Genomic DNA, 16138 nt, shown 5'->3' with positions numbered 1-16138 from the left:
GAAAGTTCAAACATATTTTTGAAATTAAGAATAATAGTAATTTTGAACTCTATTTGAAAGTTTAATGATATTTTCATAACTTTTGAAAGTCGAAAGAGTATTTTTTACACAAATTATAGAGTTAGAAGGACATTAAAAAAAAAAAAAAAAAAAAGCCTATTTCTCTAAGTAAAGCTTTTGCCGGGAAATATCAATGTGAATACTGAATGTCATAGACTCATCAATAAAGGACAAAATGAATGCAGCATTAAAAGCTCTGCTGTAGTGACCGTCTAAGATACAGACTAGCGTGTCGGTCATGTGAAATAAATAAAGGAACCATATATAATCACAAATATATTTATTTTTCCAATTAATTACGTTGAACATTGAAAATATTTGACGACAAAGTCAAATAAAGCCCATGAAAATTGATAAATAATTGAACTAAACAAGATTCAACATTAATAATCAATCAACCTCTAAGATTCTTGTGGTTGTGGACATTCTTCTTCTTTCCCCACTTAAAAGCAGAGAAAATGAATGATTGAACAAATTCCGACTAAAAGTAAGGCAAGTTAAACACAACCTACTAAATTAATTAAAATTAGTGTCAAGAAACATTGAACAAATGGAAGGAAACAAATAAATTAGCGATAGGATCGAAGAACAGATCCACAAAAGGTACAGATGAGTGCTCTCCAGGATTTCCAATAAAAGGGAACGTGACAGAATCTAGTGGCGGTTTTCATATCGGCTACACTGGCTCCTCCGCCGCACCTGGAGCAAATTCCAGGCGCCGGCCTGCTCCGCCGCACCTTCCGCTTCTGATCCACCATAAAGCAAAAGCAAACCATGGTAGTCGTCGGAGCTTGGTTGGTTGGTTGGTTGGTTTGGAATGAGACTGTGGGAGCAGTGAGTAGTGAAGTGATCGTATTTATAGGGGCATGGAACGCGGGCAGTGTAGGTTAGAACTTTTAAAGCTCCACCGTCCGATTTAAAGACGTCATCTACTTTTTTTTTAAAAAAAAAAAAAAAAATTAATGGAAAATGTTAAACAGGAAAGCTACGTTGAAATATTAAAAGGTCAATGTTGAAATCCAGCTGGAGCGTTAAAACTTTTGTCGGACGCGTGGAAAAAAAGACTTTGAAATCTTGACTGTACACGTGTCAATTGTAAATATTGAATTGACAAATTTTGATGGGCAGTTAATTTTTTCACAATTTCTTCTTATTGGACCTATACCATGTTTGATAGTATGGGGTTCCATCTCAAAACCAATTAGCAATGAGAGGAGTAACTCATCTATCTTATAAAGATTGTGAGTCCCATTTTTTTTCCAATGTGTGATTCTCAACATATCTGTCAAAACCCTAAGCTCTTATTTTTGTTTAAGAAAGCATTTGGTTCTCCAAGTTGAGTTGATAATTTTTATTAACTTTATCTAACTCAATATTTAGGCCACCAACTTATTTATTGAGTTGGTAAAAATTACTACCTCAACCCAACTGGCTCTTTCTTGAATACTTCCAATGGCCCTACCTGCCAACCACTGTTTATGACCAACTCTGGTAACAACCACAATTAATGATTAATGCCTTCTCACTCCAAGCAACCACCTCTTGCGACATGCGCTGGGGACCACCTCAATAACAACCACCATCGAGGATTACTGCCGCCTCAATCAGGCAACATGCTTCGACTAGTACCATCTCCAATGACCAACTCTAACAACCACCTACGACAACCAAACTGTGGCAGCAAACTCCGAAGACTAAGTCCACCAATTTCGTCGATCATCTCCAACAATTATTATTAGTAGGCGTGTACATGGGTTGAGTTGGGAAAATTTTTTGGACCAACCCGAAAATTCGAATTGACTATCTAAATAACCCAAATATGGTGCCGTTGATAGCTCTCAAAAAGAGTTATTATTACTAGCTTCATTTAGGCTCGTTAATTGATATTTAATGTTAATTATTCTATTTTATAGGTATTGAATGTCAAAGGGATAAAATCGAGCAATTGGAGTCAAATAGGGTTAATTTAAAGCAATTTGGAGGTGATTTGAGCATCCGAACTTTAAAGGAGAAGAAATGACCAAAATGCCCATGATCGGAGTGTCACAACCCTCGTTCAACGCTCCAATGCAACTCTGAAAGGTAGAACACATGGATGTAGGGTAGCATTGCACTACGACTTTTAATAGAATGCCACCAACGCGCGTGCGTAAGGTAGCGTCGCTCCAGAGTTACAATGCCACTCCAATGCTTGAGGATTGCTGTTGACAAGAGAGTTGCAACGCAGTTCCTAACGTTGCAATGTTGTGCCTATTGTATAAAAGGATTCTTTCCGAATTAGGTAAAAAGGGGAGGCTGATTTCATGGAGGCCAAAGTGGAGTTTCAATTTTCTTCTTCTCCCTTCAGATTTTAGCATCTTAGCTTAGGTTTTACATTTTATTTTGGGTCGTAATCGATGGATCAAATATTTATCTCGAGTTTTTCTATGAATTTTTTAGGTAATTCCTATCTAATTTATTTGAGCAAGAGTTCCTATGTTCAATTTCTTGAGATTTCCTTAATTAATTTTGATATTCTTCAAACTCTATGATTTCTTTGAATCTTGATAATTTAGATTTGCGTTTATGTGTTGGACTGACGACCCTATCTTAATTGCATGTCTCTGCTAGTTAATTTTGAGCTCACATGTTTCCTTGTGTCTGTCTATACTTGAATTTACCCCGATAGCATAGGATTGAATGTGAATGCTTAGATTTATAGGCTGCACTTGAATCTTAGTAATGCATGTCCAACCTAGGATCAAAGAACAAATTGATTAATTGAATTAGATTGTCCAATCAATTAGTCAATACAATTGAATCCTCAATCTTCATGCATATGAACTTTAATTCTATGTGGATGTTATCAAACCCAATAGAATTAAAAACATATAGTTTAGTTAAGGTTTGAGTTTTTTGAATCTTGATTAATATTTAGGATGCTAAATCGATTCGGTTTTAATTGGTTGTCGATCTTTGTAGAAACTAGTTAACCAAAATCAATTTAGTAGTTGTGCATGCATAGAATAGAATGTTTGTTTAATAATTGAATTCTAGCATAGGATTTTCTCTCTTGCTCTAGAAATTAGATAGACCCCTATCCTAGATTACATTAACCCTTATATTTTATGTTTCACACATTTATCTCTTTCACACCAAAACCCTCTATTTTACCACTCTAGTTAGGAAATTGGCTTAACGAAACAAATTGGGCTAACCTGTGGATCGACCCATACTTACCACTGCATGTTGCTACGTCTTTGTAGTGACATGACTAGGTTGGTATTATGAATTTTCTTTTGATTTGTGGCTATGATCACTATCCCAACCCAACCCAACCCTTAAATTTTAGGTTAGGTTGGGTTAGATTATCAGGTTATTTATTTTTTTCTTTTCTTTTTTCATTATATATTTTTATTAATTTAAAATACATAAATTTGTGTACAACACATACTAATAATTAAATTTTCATAAAACTCAAATGTTGAATATTCAAATCCAAAATTTTTATTACAAACTTCATACAAACATCATAAAATATATGAGCTATAATATACATATATATTAGAAATTTGGGTTGGGTTGAGTCAATCTAGATTTTTGAAAATATAACTCGGACATAACCCAACCCAAGAAAAACATAAAAAAATTCAACCTTACCCAACCCAGAATTAAAACTAACCCAATCCAACCCTTATATTTGGGTTGGGTAGTCTGGATTATTCGGGTTATCGGATCATTTGAACACCCCTAATTATTAGTTTAATAGTCATATTTTATAGTAACTTGACATTAATATAAACATTTTGAGTATCTATCAAAGCAAACAAGTCAATGTATAAAAACACTTTTAAGAAAATGTAGCCAAACACCTTAGAAAATAAAAATAAATTTTTAAAAAACATTTATTCCATGCAATCAAAATAGACCCTAATTCAATTTTTTTCAGATAAAATAAGATCAAATGACATATTGAAAAAGAACATTTGTAGTTACAGGTAAATTAATAAATAAAGTGGGCATTCCATATAATTTTTATAAGACAAACCTATATAATAGGTATACATTTTTATTTTTACAAAAATTTAAATGTATTTTTCATAAGACAAATAAATGCATTTTTTTTCAAACATGCATTCTCAATTTTAAACATAATACTGTTAAAATTTTCTATGTCATGTTTATGAATAGGAGCACATACAAATGCTTTAAACCAACCAATATACATATATATAATATACCTCAGTTACAACGGTTACATGGAGAAAATTGTAAAAAATGTTAAGTCATCTCAATTAGTTTAGGTATGTGTTACTAGCCAAAAGGGTCAAATGTTCAAATTCTCATAGCTCCATCTTATTGTACTAAAAAAATAATCCCCATAAAAATGTAAGTTATTATGGTATTTAAGGCTTCTAATTTTCTATTTAAAAAAACCAAAAAAAAAGTTTATTTAAATGAGAATATCTTTTTCTCTAATATATGAATCCTTAATTTAACATAGATATCAAAAGTATCTAATATTGTAATTTTGTTGGCATTATTAAACAAGAATATTTTGTGTAACTCAAATACAAAGGTTGCACATGCACACAATTTTAAATACATGTAAAGTTTTTAAGTTGGTATTCCAATTGAATGTTAAAAACTTAAGAAACTGTGTGTGTATTGATTGGTTGTTGTTATGGATAAATTTAGCCTATTCAGTGGGACCCATAGGTGGGTGACCTACGCATGAAGAGCCTATGAGAGCTTGAGCCTAGAGGAACCTAGGAACAAGGAGAGCCTAGGAGAGCCCCCACTTAGAAAAGCCTACACTAAGCATGCGTAAGCATGAGAAGTTTATGAGGGTTTGAGCCTAAAGAGAGAAATCATAGGGTTGGGGAGCTCAAGAGGACCCATGGGAGAATCTAAGAAAGCTTAGAGAGGACTCAGTGAGACCCATGAGGTAAACTTAGTGGAGCTCAAAGTAGCCTAGGATAGAGCTCAATAGGACCCATGGGAGAGCCTAAGAGAGCTTAGAAAGAGCTCAGTGAGACCTATGAGGTAAGCTTAATGGATCTCAAAGGAGCCTATGAGAGAGCCTAATGTAGCTCAAAGAATCCTAGGAGAGGGGTCAAGAGGACCCAAAGAGCCTAAAAGAACTTAGATATAGCTCAGTGGGACCCTAGAGGAGCCTAGGAGAGTTTAAGGAAGCCTGGATTGGACTGATATCTACTGACAATCCCTATTACATAGAAAATGTCAGATCTAGTACATAACATTGCATACATAAGGTTGTCAACAGCTGATGCATAGGAATCTATCTCATTTCCTCAACCTCTTAAGGAGTCTTAGGACACCGATCCTTAGACAATACAATTTCTTGCCTGAAAGGTAATAAACCCCTCTTGGAGTTTGTGCATCGAATATTTGACAAGCATCTTGTCAATATACGATGTCTGAGACAAGACTAACGTTTTATTCTTACGATCCTTGATTATCTGGATCTCTAGAACAAATTACGACTCTCCTAAATTTTTCATTTAGAATTGAGCAGCTAGCCATTTCTTATCATCTGTCAGTAGACCTACATCATTTTCAATGAGTAGGATATCATCAACATACAACATTAAAAAAGCTATTGAACTGTTGATGATCTTCTTGTAAACACAAGAATCATCAACATTTTGGTCAAAGCCATAAGACTTGATCGTAGTATTAAATCTTATATTCCAAGATCGAGATGCATGTTTCAATCCATAAATGGACTGATTTTTTGGAAGGGAAGATGGACAATTGTATTTCCTCAAGATTGATGTTTGGAATGACGAATGTACTACAAATCTCCAAAAAAAGATAATTATCCAATAATTAATATTATTCTAAATATAAATGATAACTAACTTACCATAATATATTTATAACCTATAGTTTTAATATTTCATCTCATGAAACATATAAACCATAACTCTTTTTCTATTCCATGGCACTTAATGTAAATCTTATTTATATTAATCATCCACTTGATGTATTTCATACACCATACTGATCATACCATATATAATCGAATTACCTCTTGTTAATTTGAACATTTCAAATCAACACCAAAAACTAATCCTCAACTTAAATTCATTGAGCTACCAAGGGGACCTTATGGACCTGTAACTCGAAGCTCCAACGGTACGTGAATAACTAACTAAACTCTTTAGTCATGGGATCCACCATCCATTAACTGCCAGGCACTCCACTAAAGACTGATAGCTGAACTCTTCTTACCACAGATATATTATGTGTCTATCTTAACCAATCAGCAGTGCGATAACCCTTCACATATTGCTCGTAAGTACAACTCGGCCAATAACCATTATGCCCCTGTAGTTACATCTAACTCCTTAAGTACCATTGATCCCTCTAATGAACATAAGTCATAGTCCTACTATGACTGAGTCCTCTCTTCCAAAAAGAAGTTGTGGCCACTATGTTCAAGCCCCAAAATCAGCCTTTAAGGGAGCAATCTATCTACTTACCCCTGCTTCGGGGAAGGAGTGAATTCCATCTTGTGTAAGTGAGTTCCTAGCTCCCAGATCAGACAAGTCCCCAAAAAGACAGGCATGTTACATTGGCAATCTGGCCACTCTCACCCATACTAATCAAAGGACCACCCTCAAAAGCAGGAGTTTATAAAACAATCAGGATTGAAGTCGTGTCACCTATGGTCGTTTAGGTGAGATGTAAATCTCCAGTATTAACGACGTTATATATAGAGTCTAGTCATCTTGTGGTCCCATCTTATACAAGCTCTTTGTATAGGACACTCCCGCTCACATGTCTCCACATGAATGGTCAAGATCTACCATCTGTAGTAGTTTACAACACTTGAAAACCTCTACAAAGTGAGCCGTATTCGTAGTGTCACCAAGATCAAGTATCCCACTTTAATTCTTATACTATAGACCTATTTAGGTTATCACTTAAGTCATGGTCCACTTTTATATCACATATACATACTTAAGTTTAGATAAGATAATCATGGAGCTTTGTTTATTGGATATGAGTAAATGCCAGAATGAAATAAAAATTATTTTATTCATAAAACAATATGTATAATTATAACCAACGAGACTTCGGGAGAATTAATACACCAATCTCAACAGTATAATATATGATATTTACTTCACTTCTTGACTTTGCATATTTGGATGTTTTATTTTCTTTATCACAAACCAATAAACTTAAAATCCCTAGTTATCTTTATGTAACTTAAGCATGTATGTGGTGACATACAAGTGGATTATGTCTTAAGTGATAACCAAAATGGTCTGTAGTATATGGATATTGGAGGGAAACCTTATTCTGGTAATGCTATGGATGCGGCCCGCTTTGTGGAATAGTTACAAGTTTGTGACTTGTCACAGATGGTCTGATCCTTATCATTCGTGTAGGAGACGTGCGAGCGGGGGTATCCTATACAAAGATTTGTATAAGACCTGACCACGAAGTGTTAACATCTCGTCATATAACCCTGCTCATGACAGGGATTTCACTTCACTAGGATGACCATAGGTAACATGACCTCAATCCTGAGTGAGTTAGGAACTCCTGCCATTAGGGTGGTCCTTTGATTTGCTTGGGTGCGATTGGCCAGCGTGTTGACTCAAACCTACCACTTTTGGGATTCGTCTGATTAGGGATCTGGGAACTCAGCTACACAAGATGGAGTTCACTCTTTCCCCGAAGCAGGGGTAAGTAGATAAATTGCTCCCTTAAGGGTTGATCCCAAGGCTTGAACAATGTGGCACCACACACCTTCTTATAGCCTGAGAGGTGTTCACACATAGTAGGACTATGTTATATTGTTCATTAGAAGGATCAGTGGTACTTAAGGAGTATGATGTAACTATAGAGGCAATACGGTAAATTGGCTCAACTGTAATTACGAGCATCTGTGAAGGATCATCGTACCGATGATTGGTTATATCCGATGGACATAAAAATATATCTGTGGTAAGAGGAGTTCAGCTATCGTTCTTTAGTGGAATGCCTGGTAGTTAACGAATGGTGAATATCCTGGATAAAGAGTTTAGTCAGTTATTCATGTATCGTTGGAGCTTCGAGCCATAGGTCTATAAGGACCCCAAGTAGCTTGGATACAAGTTGAGAATCAGTTTTTGGGTCAGTTTGAAATATTCAAATTGACAAGAGGGAGTTTGATTATATATAATTGAACTAGTTAATTATATATGATATAATTGACTTTATGTATGAGATACATTAATTTAGAAGAAATTGGATATAAATATGATTTATATCTAGTCGAGGAAAAATACTATGATTAATATATGATATTAATCCATAGGTTATGAATATAATGTGATTATATTTATTATTTATTAATTGGACAGTTATGGGATAATTGGCCGGTGTCTCTTTTGTTTTCGTAACTGATGAGTAAGATGACGAATCATTTAGAGACGCTTATCTCACAGTGTGTTAAGCATTTGATCATATAGTGTTTAAGAGAGTCATCGCTTAATAAATCAGAGCCTATACGATAGTGCTTTTTACTGAACGATCGCTTACACCCCCGCGCGATACTTACTAAACGATCGCTTGTCTTTTACTAAACGATCATTTAGCGCCTGAGCTTTACTAAACAATTTTTAGCTTTTCCTACATGATCTATAGACGATCGCTTAGCTTTTCCTACACGATCGTATACTTCACCTAAACGATCAAGCATTTCTTCTCCTTCTCCCCTCTACCAAATCCGAACAGAGCCCACTCTTTGGATTCTCACTCCGAGAATACTGAGGGTTCCAAGTGGTGGTGTCGTTGTTGGGAATGTTCTAGAACTTGAAGTTCGTGTTAAATATTCTATTTATTAATAATAATGACTTGTTGATTTTGCAACTTATTATGAAAATCCAATAAATGCATCTTTGGTTATAGTCTGAATACTGTAACTTTATGTAATGACATAAACAAGATCAAGTTGACAGTATATAGCCTAAATGGTCTAATAAGTATATGGATGAAATTGGGTATCTCATCCTAGTAACACGGTTGGATGCGGCCCACTCTATAATTGTTACAATAAGTTGTAAGGTGCTACAAACGATATGATCCACACATTCATGTTGAGACATGTGAGTGGGGCCATCCTATATAATGAGTTTGCATATAGACTGGACCATGAAAATAGTCACTTTTCTTTATAACGGCCGTTTACTGTTAAAATTGACTATTTCATTTATCATATAACTTAGGTTAACTCGATCTTAATCCAGAGCTAGCTATGAACTTCTGTTTGTTCGGGATTATCCTTTGATCTGTAAACGATGAGAGTAGTCCAACAGCACTGCTCAATAAGCTTACCATTTTAGGGATAAGACCAAATGAATAGCTGAGGACATAGCCTAGCAAGATGGAATTCACTCCTACTCTATTTAGGGTTAGTAGATAGGTTGTTCTCTTAAGTACTAATTCCAGGTCTTGAACAATCGGCCCCACCTTCTCTTGGTAGAGAAAGGATTTGATTCATAGAGATTATGAATCAAAATTGTTCATTAGAGGGTCAGTAAGAACTTAAGGAATATGATGTATTCACAGGGATAAATTGGTAATTTTGACCTAGTTGTGATTACGAACAACCTGTGAAGGATCGACTTACTGATTATGGTTATTAAGTAGACATAATATATCTACAATGAAGGTAGTTCAACTATGGACTATAGTGGAGTGTCCCATTAGTTAGCGAATGGGGGTTAGATCAAACTAATGAGTTTAGCCAATTAATCTCGAATCTTTGGAGCCCATGATCTGTAGGTCCACGAGGTCCCCTTACTAGCTCGTAAATGGTTAAGCTTTAGAGTAGCTTGAGAAATTAATTTGAAACATTGAAATTAAACAAAACAGGAGAATAAATATTTAAATATGATTTAAAATATATGAAGATGATTATTATGCAAAAATTAATTTAATATTTGATATTAAATTAATTAATATTTTAAATTAATTTTAGAAAATCATTTTTCATTTTATCAAATAAAAAATGGTTTTTGAAATCAATTTTGATTTTAAAAGAAAATTGGAAAAACGGTTTTGCATGTTTTCAAAATGGAAGATGTTGATTTTCCAATATCATCTTCTTCATGCTCACACAAAATCCATTACCTTCTCTTCATTAATACTCCAAGCATGAACTGCAAGCCATGCAATCCTCTTCTTTGCATGTTTATTTGCAATAAATAAAGAAATTTGGAGTTATTTGAAAGGCATGCTAATACAGAAATTTTGAGAGAAAATTTCGGTGAGAATAAAATGTTCTTCAAAGTGAGTTGCTGTGAGTTCTTCACTATTCTCCATCGTTTCAAGTTGTTCTTGAGTCCCACAACCCAGTCTAAAGCTCTAAGAGAATAGTGGGGAAGACTTTGAGGTGGTTCACGGTGATCTATAGTGAAGACTGTTGTTGTACAATCAAGTTCTTGAAGAGTTCTTCAAAGGTATGATCTTAAAACCCTCTTTTTAGAAGAGCATGCTTTAGTTTCTGCCAAAATTAGTGAATTTGAATGCTTATGGATCCTTGATACTTTCACTGCATGTTATTTAACTCTAACAGTCGTCTCTTTTTCTTCATCTGTTCGTGTGAGGACTGTTCGTGGTAGACAATTGGGAGTTACTGAACGATAGCTTACCATTCCAGCGAAAGCGAGATTTGCTGCAAAGAGAGTCTTCAACTGGTAAGTTTACTTGTTCTCCTGTTTATTTATATCTAAGCATGTTGTTAATTTAGTAGTTTGAATGCATACTTGTATGTGTGAATGTATATGTGAAAATTCTGTCACAATAAATTGGAAAGATCCGCTTCCGCTCAGAGGTATTCTTGTATAAGAGTTCCTTCAATTGGTATTAGAGCTAGATTGCGATCCTGGGACCTGAGGGTTATGGGCCCACCACCCTTCCACTGTGCAACTCTGATTCAAGCTTTGCACATTATACAAGATTACTTTAGTACCGTTGGAGCTTCGAGCCATAGGTTCATAAGGTCGCAAGAGTACTCTATGGTTTTATAACTTAAGGTGGGTCACAATACTTAAGGAGTATTCTAATTAGGGCATCAACCCCAATAGGTCTATAAACCACCACGTTTCTGCTGCGCAACTCTGTTTTTAGGCTGTGATACCAATTGAAGGAACTCTTATACAAAAGTACCTCGTAGCGGAAGCGGATCTTTCCAAAAAAAATTGTGACAGAATTACCACATTTACATTCACACATACAGATATGCATCATAGTACTAAATTACTGACATGCTTAAAGATGAATAAATAGAAGAACAAGTAAACTTACCAGTTGAAGACTCTCTTCGCAGAAAATCTCACTTTTGCTGGAATGGCAAGCTATCGTTTAGCAACACCCAATCGACTACCACAAACAGTCTCCACACGAACAAATGATGAAAGTGGACGACACCACCACTTGAAACCCTCGGTATTCTCGGAGTGAAAATCCAAAGAGTGGGCTCTGTTCGGATTTGGTAGAAGGGAGGAGGAGAAGAGATCGTATACAACGATCAAGCAAGTGGGAGAAAGACTCGTCTATCGTATAGACAAAATGCTTGATCGTTTAGATGAAGTATACGATCATGTAGGAAAAGCTAAGCGGTCGTCTATACGATCGTGTAGGAAAAGCTAAGTGATTGTCTATACGATCGTTTAGTAAAGCTCGGGTGCTAAACGATCGGTTAGTAAAAGATAAGTGATCGTTTAGTAAGTAGCACACGCGGGTGTAAGCGGCCGTTCAGTAAACAGCACTATCATATAGGCTTTGATTTACCAAGCAATGACCCTCTCAAACACTATGCTATCCAATGCTTAACACACCGTGAGCTATTTAATCGTCTCAAAACGATTCTTCATCTTAGTCATCAGTTACGAAAACAGAAGAAACACCGACCGATTATCCCATAACAGTCCAATTAATAAATAATAAATATAATCACATTATATTCATAACCTATGGATTAATATCATATATTAATTATAGTATTTTTCCTCCACTAGATATAAATCATATTTATATCCAATTTCCTCCAAATTAATGTATCTCATAAATAAAGTCAATTATATCATATATAATTAACTAGGACAATTATATATAATCGAACTACCTCTTGTCAATTTGACCCAAAAACTTATTCTCAACTTGTATCCAAGCTACCAAGGGAAGCTTATGAACCTATGGCTTGAAGCTCCAACGGTACGTGAATAACTGAATAAACTCTTTAGCCACGATATCTACCATCCGTTAACTGGCAGGCATTCCACTAAAGACCAACAGTTGAACTCTTCTTACCATAGATATATTTCTATGTCCATCAGATATAACTAATCATCCGTACGATGACTCTTCACAGATGCTCGTAAGTACAACTGGGCCAATTTACCATTTTGCCCCTGTAGTTAAATCTTACTCCTTAAATACCACTGATCCCTCTAATGACCAATATAACATAGTCCTACTATGTATGAACACCTCTTGGCCCATGAGAAGGTGTGTGGCACCACATTGTTCAAACCCCAGGATCAACCCTTAAAGAAACAATCTATCTACTTATGCTTACTTCGGAGGAAAGAGTGAACTCCATCTTGTGTAGCTGAGTTCCCAACTCCCGAATCAGATGAATCCCCAAAGTGGTAGGTTTGATCGATGCTCTGGCCACTCACACCCAAGCAAATCAAAGGACCATCTGTGACAAGTCACAACATTTGTAACTATTCCACAAAGTGGGCTACATCCGTAGCGTTACCAGGATAAAGTTTTCCTCCTATATCCATATACTACAGACCATTTTGGTTATCACTTGCATGTCGTAAGTGATAACCAAAATGGTCTATAGTAATTGCTAAGCGATTGTCTAACAAATGGTAAGCAATCGTTTAGTTATGCTCGATGTGTTAAACGATTGTCTAGCAAAGGTAAGCGATCGTCCAGGAAATCGCAGGCAATCGTTTAGTAAACGTGGGTGTGCAATCGTTTAGTTAGGCAGGCACCATCGTATAGACTCGCAACACTAAGCGATAAAAGCTTTTCAAATCGTGAGCAAATTAGCATGTTCCTTGCAAAATGAAACTATTTTCATTTTATTCTTCAGTTACTAGAACTGAATTCAACTTCCCACATTCGCGTGAAATCGGAGAAAACTTTGACCGATTATCTCATAACCGCCTAATTAATAAAATAATGAATATAATCATATTATATTCTTAACTTATAATTGATATCATATATCAATTATAGTGTTTTCTCCTCTAGTAGATATAAATCATATTTATATCCAATTTCACAAAAAATAATGTATCTCATACATTTAGTCAATCATATCATATATAATTGACCAATCCAATTATATCATATATAATCAAACTCCCTCTTGTCAATTTGACCATTTCAAACTGACTCAAAAATTGATTCTCAACTTGTACCCAAGCTACCAAGGGGACTTTATGGACCTATGGCTCGAAGCTCCAACGGTACGTGAATAGCTGACTAAACTCTTTAGCCATGAGATCCACTATTCGTTAACTGCCAGACATTCCACCAAAGACTGATAGTTGAAATCCTCTTACCATAGATATATTTCTGTGTCCATCGGAATAACCAATCATCGGTACGATGACCCTTCACAGATGCTCGTAATTACAGTTGGGCCAATTTACCGTATTGCCTCTATAGTTACATCATACTTCTTAAGTACCACTGATCCTTCTAATGAACAATATAACATAGTCCAACTATGTGTGAGCACCTCTCGGGCCATGAGAAGAGGTGTGGCACCACATCGTTCAAGCCCTGGAATCAGCCCTTAAGGGAGTTATCTACTTGCTCTATTTCGGGGAAGGAATGAATTCCATCTTGTGTAGCTGAGTTCCCAGCTCAAAAATCAGATGAATCCCCAAAGTGGTAGGTTTGAGTCGGCGGCCTGGCCACTCGCATCCATGCAAATCAAAGGACCGCCCTCAATGGCAGGAGTTCCCAACTTACTTAGGATTGAGGTCATGTTGCTTATGGTCATCCTAGTGAAGTGAAGTCTCTGTCATGAACGGTGTTATATAACGAGACGTTAACACTTCGTGGTCAGATTTTATACAAACTCTTTGTATAGGACGCCCCCGCTTTTATGTCCCTTTCACGAATGATTAGGATCAGACCTCTGTGACAAGTTACAACACTTGTAACTATTCCAGAAAACAGGTCGCATCCGTAGCGTTACCAGGATAAGGTTTCTCTTCTATATACATATACTACAGACCATGTTGGTTATCTCTTAAGACATGATCCACTTGTATGTCACCACATACATGCTTAAGTTACATAAAGACAACCATGGATTTTAGTCTATTGGTTTGTGGTAAAGCAAATAAAACATTCAGATGAGAAAAAAAAAACAAGAAGTGAAGTAAATATCATATATTATACATCACAAGCGTTTGTACGAACTGTTTACAAGCTACAGGACACGAGACTTTAGGGCATCAATCCCAAAAATCTCCCACTTGTCCTAAAGCGAAGTGGGGTGTACAAAAACAAGTACAAAACAATAAAATAGGGCATAAAAACCCAATACAAGAAAATCTCCCACTTGCCCTAGTTCAGCCGTGGGCGGTCCTGTAGACCCATGCTTTGAAGGTGACCCTCAAACACTGTAGCCATGAGAGCCTTCATAAACGGGTCAGCAACATTGTGCTCCAAAGCGATCTTCGTGACGATCACGTCCCCTCGATGCACTATCTCGTAGATTAGGTGATACTTCCGTTCTATGTGTTTGCTAGCCCTGTGACTCCAAGGCTCCTTCGAGTTCACCACAGCCCCACTATTACCTTGACGTGGACTTACAAGAGTTCTTATCAATCTGAAAGTCAAAATCTTTGTATCTAGTAAGGATCAAATCCCTAGATCCATACACAAGCATGTAGTCCCTCGTTCTCCGAAGATATTTGAGGATTGTCTTCACTGTTGTCTAGTGACCCTAGCCTGGGTTAGACTGATAACTACTGACTATACCCATAGCGTAACAGATGTCTAGTCTAGTACAGAGCATCGCGTACATCAAACTGCCAACGGCAAACGCGTATGGGACCCATCTCAACTTCTCAACCTCTTGAGGTGTTTTAGGACACATGTCCTTATACAAAGTGACTCCATGCCTGAAAGGCAGTAGGCACCTCTTGAAGTCCTGCATTGAGTACTTGAGCAACGTCTTGTCAATATACGATGCTTGAGACAGTGGTAGCACTTTGTTTTTACGATCCCGAAATATCTGTATACCCAGAACACAACGAGCCTTTCCCAAATCTTTCATTTGGAATTGGGTCGCTAGCTAGTTCTTAACTGTAGTCAGTAGACCTAAATCATTCCCAAATGAGTAGTATATCGTCTACATACAACACTTAAGAAAACTACTGAAGTGTTGACAATCTTCTTGTAGACACAAAGATCATCAACGTTCTGGTAAAAGCCATACAACTTGATCGCAGTATCAAACCGTATGTTCTAAGATCTAGACACCTGTTTCAACCCATAAATGGACCGATTCAGCTTGCAAACTTTTTGCTCTTGACCTTGGGCTATGAACCCCTCGGTTGCACCATGTACATGGTCTCCTCAAGATTGCCATTCAGAAAGGCCGTCTTGACGTCCATTTTCCAGATCTCATAATTATGATAAGCTGCAATGGACAGGAGGATGCAGATCGACTTTAACATGGCAACAACCGAGAAAGTCTCCTCATAGTCGACTCCCTTTACCTAGGTATAACCATTTGCCACAAGTCGAGCCTTGAAGGTTTACACTTTCCCATCAGCACCCCGTTTGTGCTTGTAGATCAATTTACAACCTATAGGTCTTACCTCATCAAGCTGATCTACAAGATCCCATACTGAGTTGAAGTACATCGACTCCATCTCGAGATCCATGGCCATGACCCATTCATCCCGGTCAACATCCTGCATTGCCTTCTGATAAGACAATAGATCCTCAACGTCGCCATCTGCTACCATAGCAAGGATTTTCGTGAAACCCAGATAGTGAACAGGCAGGTTCACAACCCTCCCACTGC

At 36.6% G+C, this 16138-nt stretch overlaps 1 protein-coding gene across 1 annotated transcript; it reads right to left on the bottom strand.

Annotated features, from left to right (window-relative positions):
• Positions 1–325: 325 nt before the first annotated feature.
• On the bottom strand, positions 326–907 carry LOC120088840 (uncharacterized). The gene has a single exon (XM_039046284.2). It carries the CDS (start codon positions 834–836, stop codon positions 630–632), a length of 207 nt encoding a protein of 68 aa, XP_038902212.1. The 5' UTR covers positions 837–907; the 3' UTR covers positions 326–629.
• Between the last annotated feature and the right edge of the window lie 15231 nt (positions 908–16138).

This window comes from Benincasa hispida, chromosome 10 (genome assembly GCF_027475165.1).
Source record: "Benincasa hispida cultivar pf3 chromosome 10, pf3_genome.v1.1, whole genome shotgun sequence".
Classification (NCBI taxonomy): domain Eukaryota; kingdom Viridiplantae; phylum Streptophyta; class Magnoliopsida; order Cucurbitales; family Cucurbitaceae; genus Benincasa; species Benincasa hispida.
This window is presented reverse-complemented; position numbering and strand designations above follow the sequence as displayed.

What these genes read in the sequence shown, in the direction of transcription:
- LOC120088840 (XM_039046284.2), bottom strand. Translation starts at nt 836, where the DNA reads ATGGTTTGCTTTTGCTTTATGGTGGATCAGAAGCGGAAGGTGCGGCGG.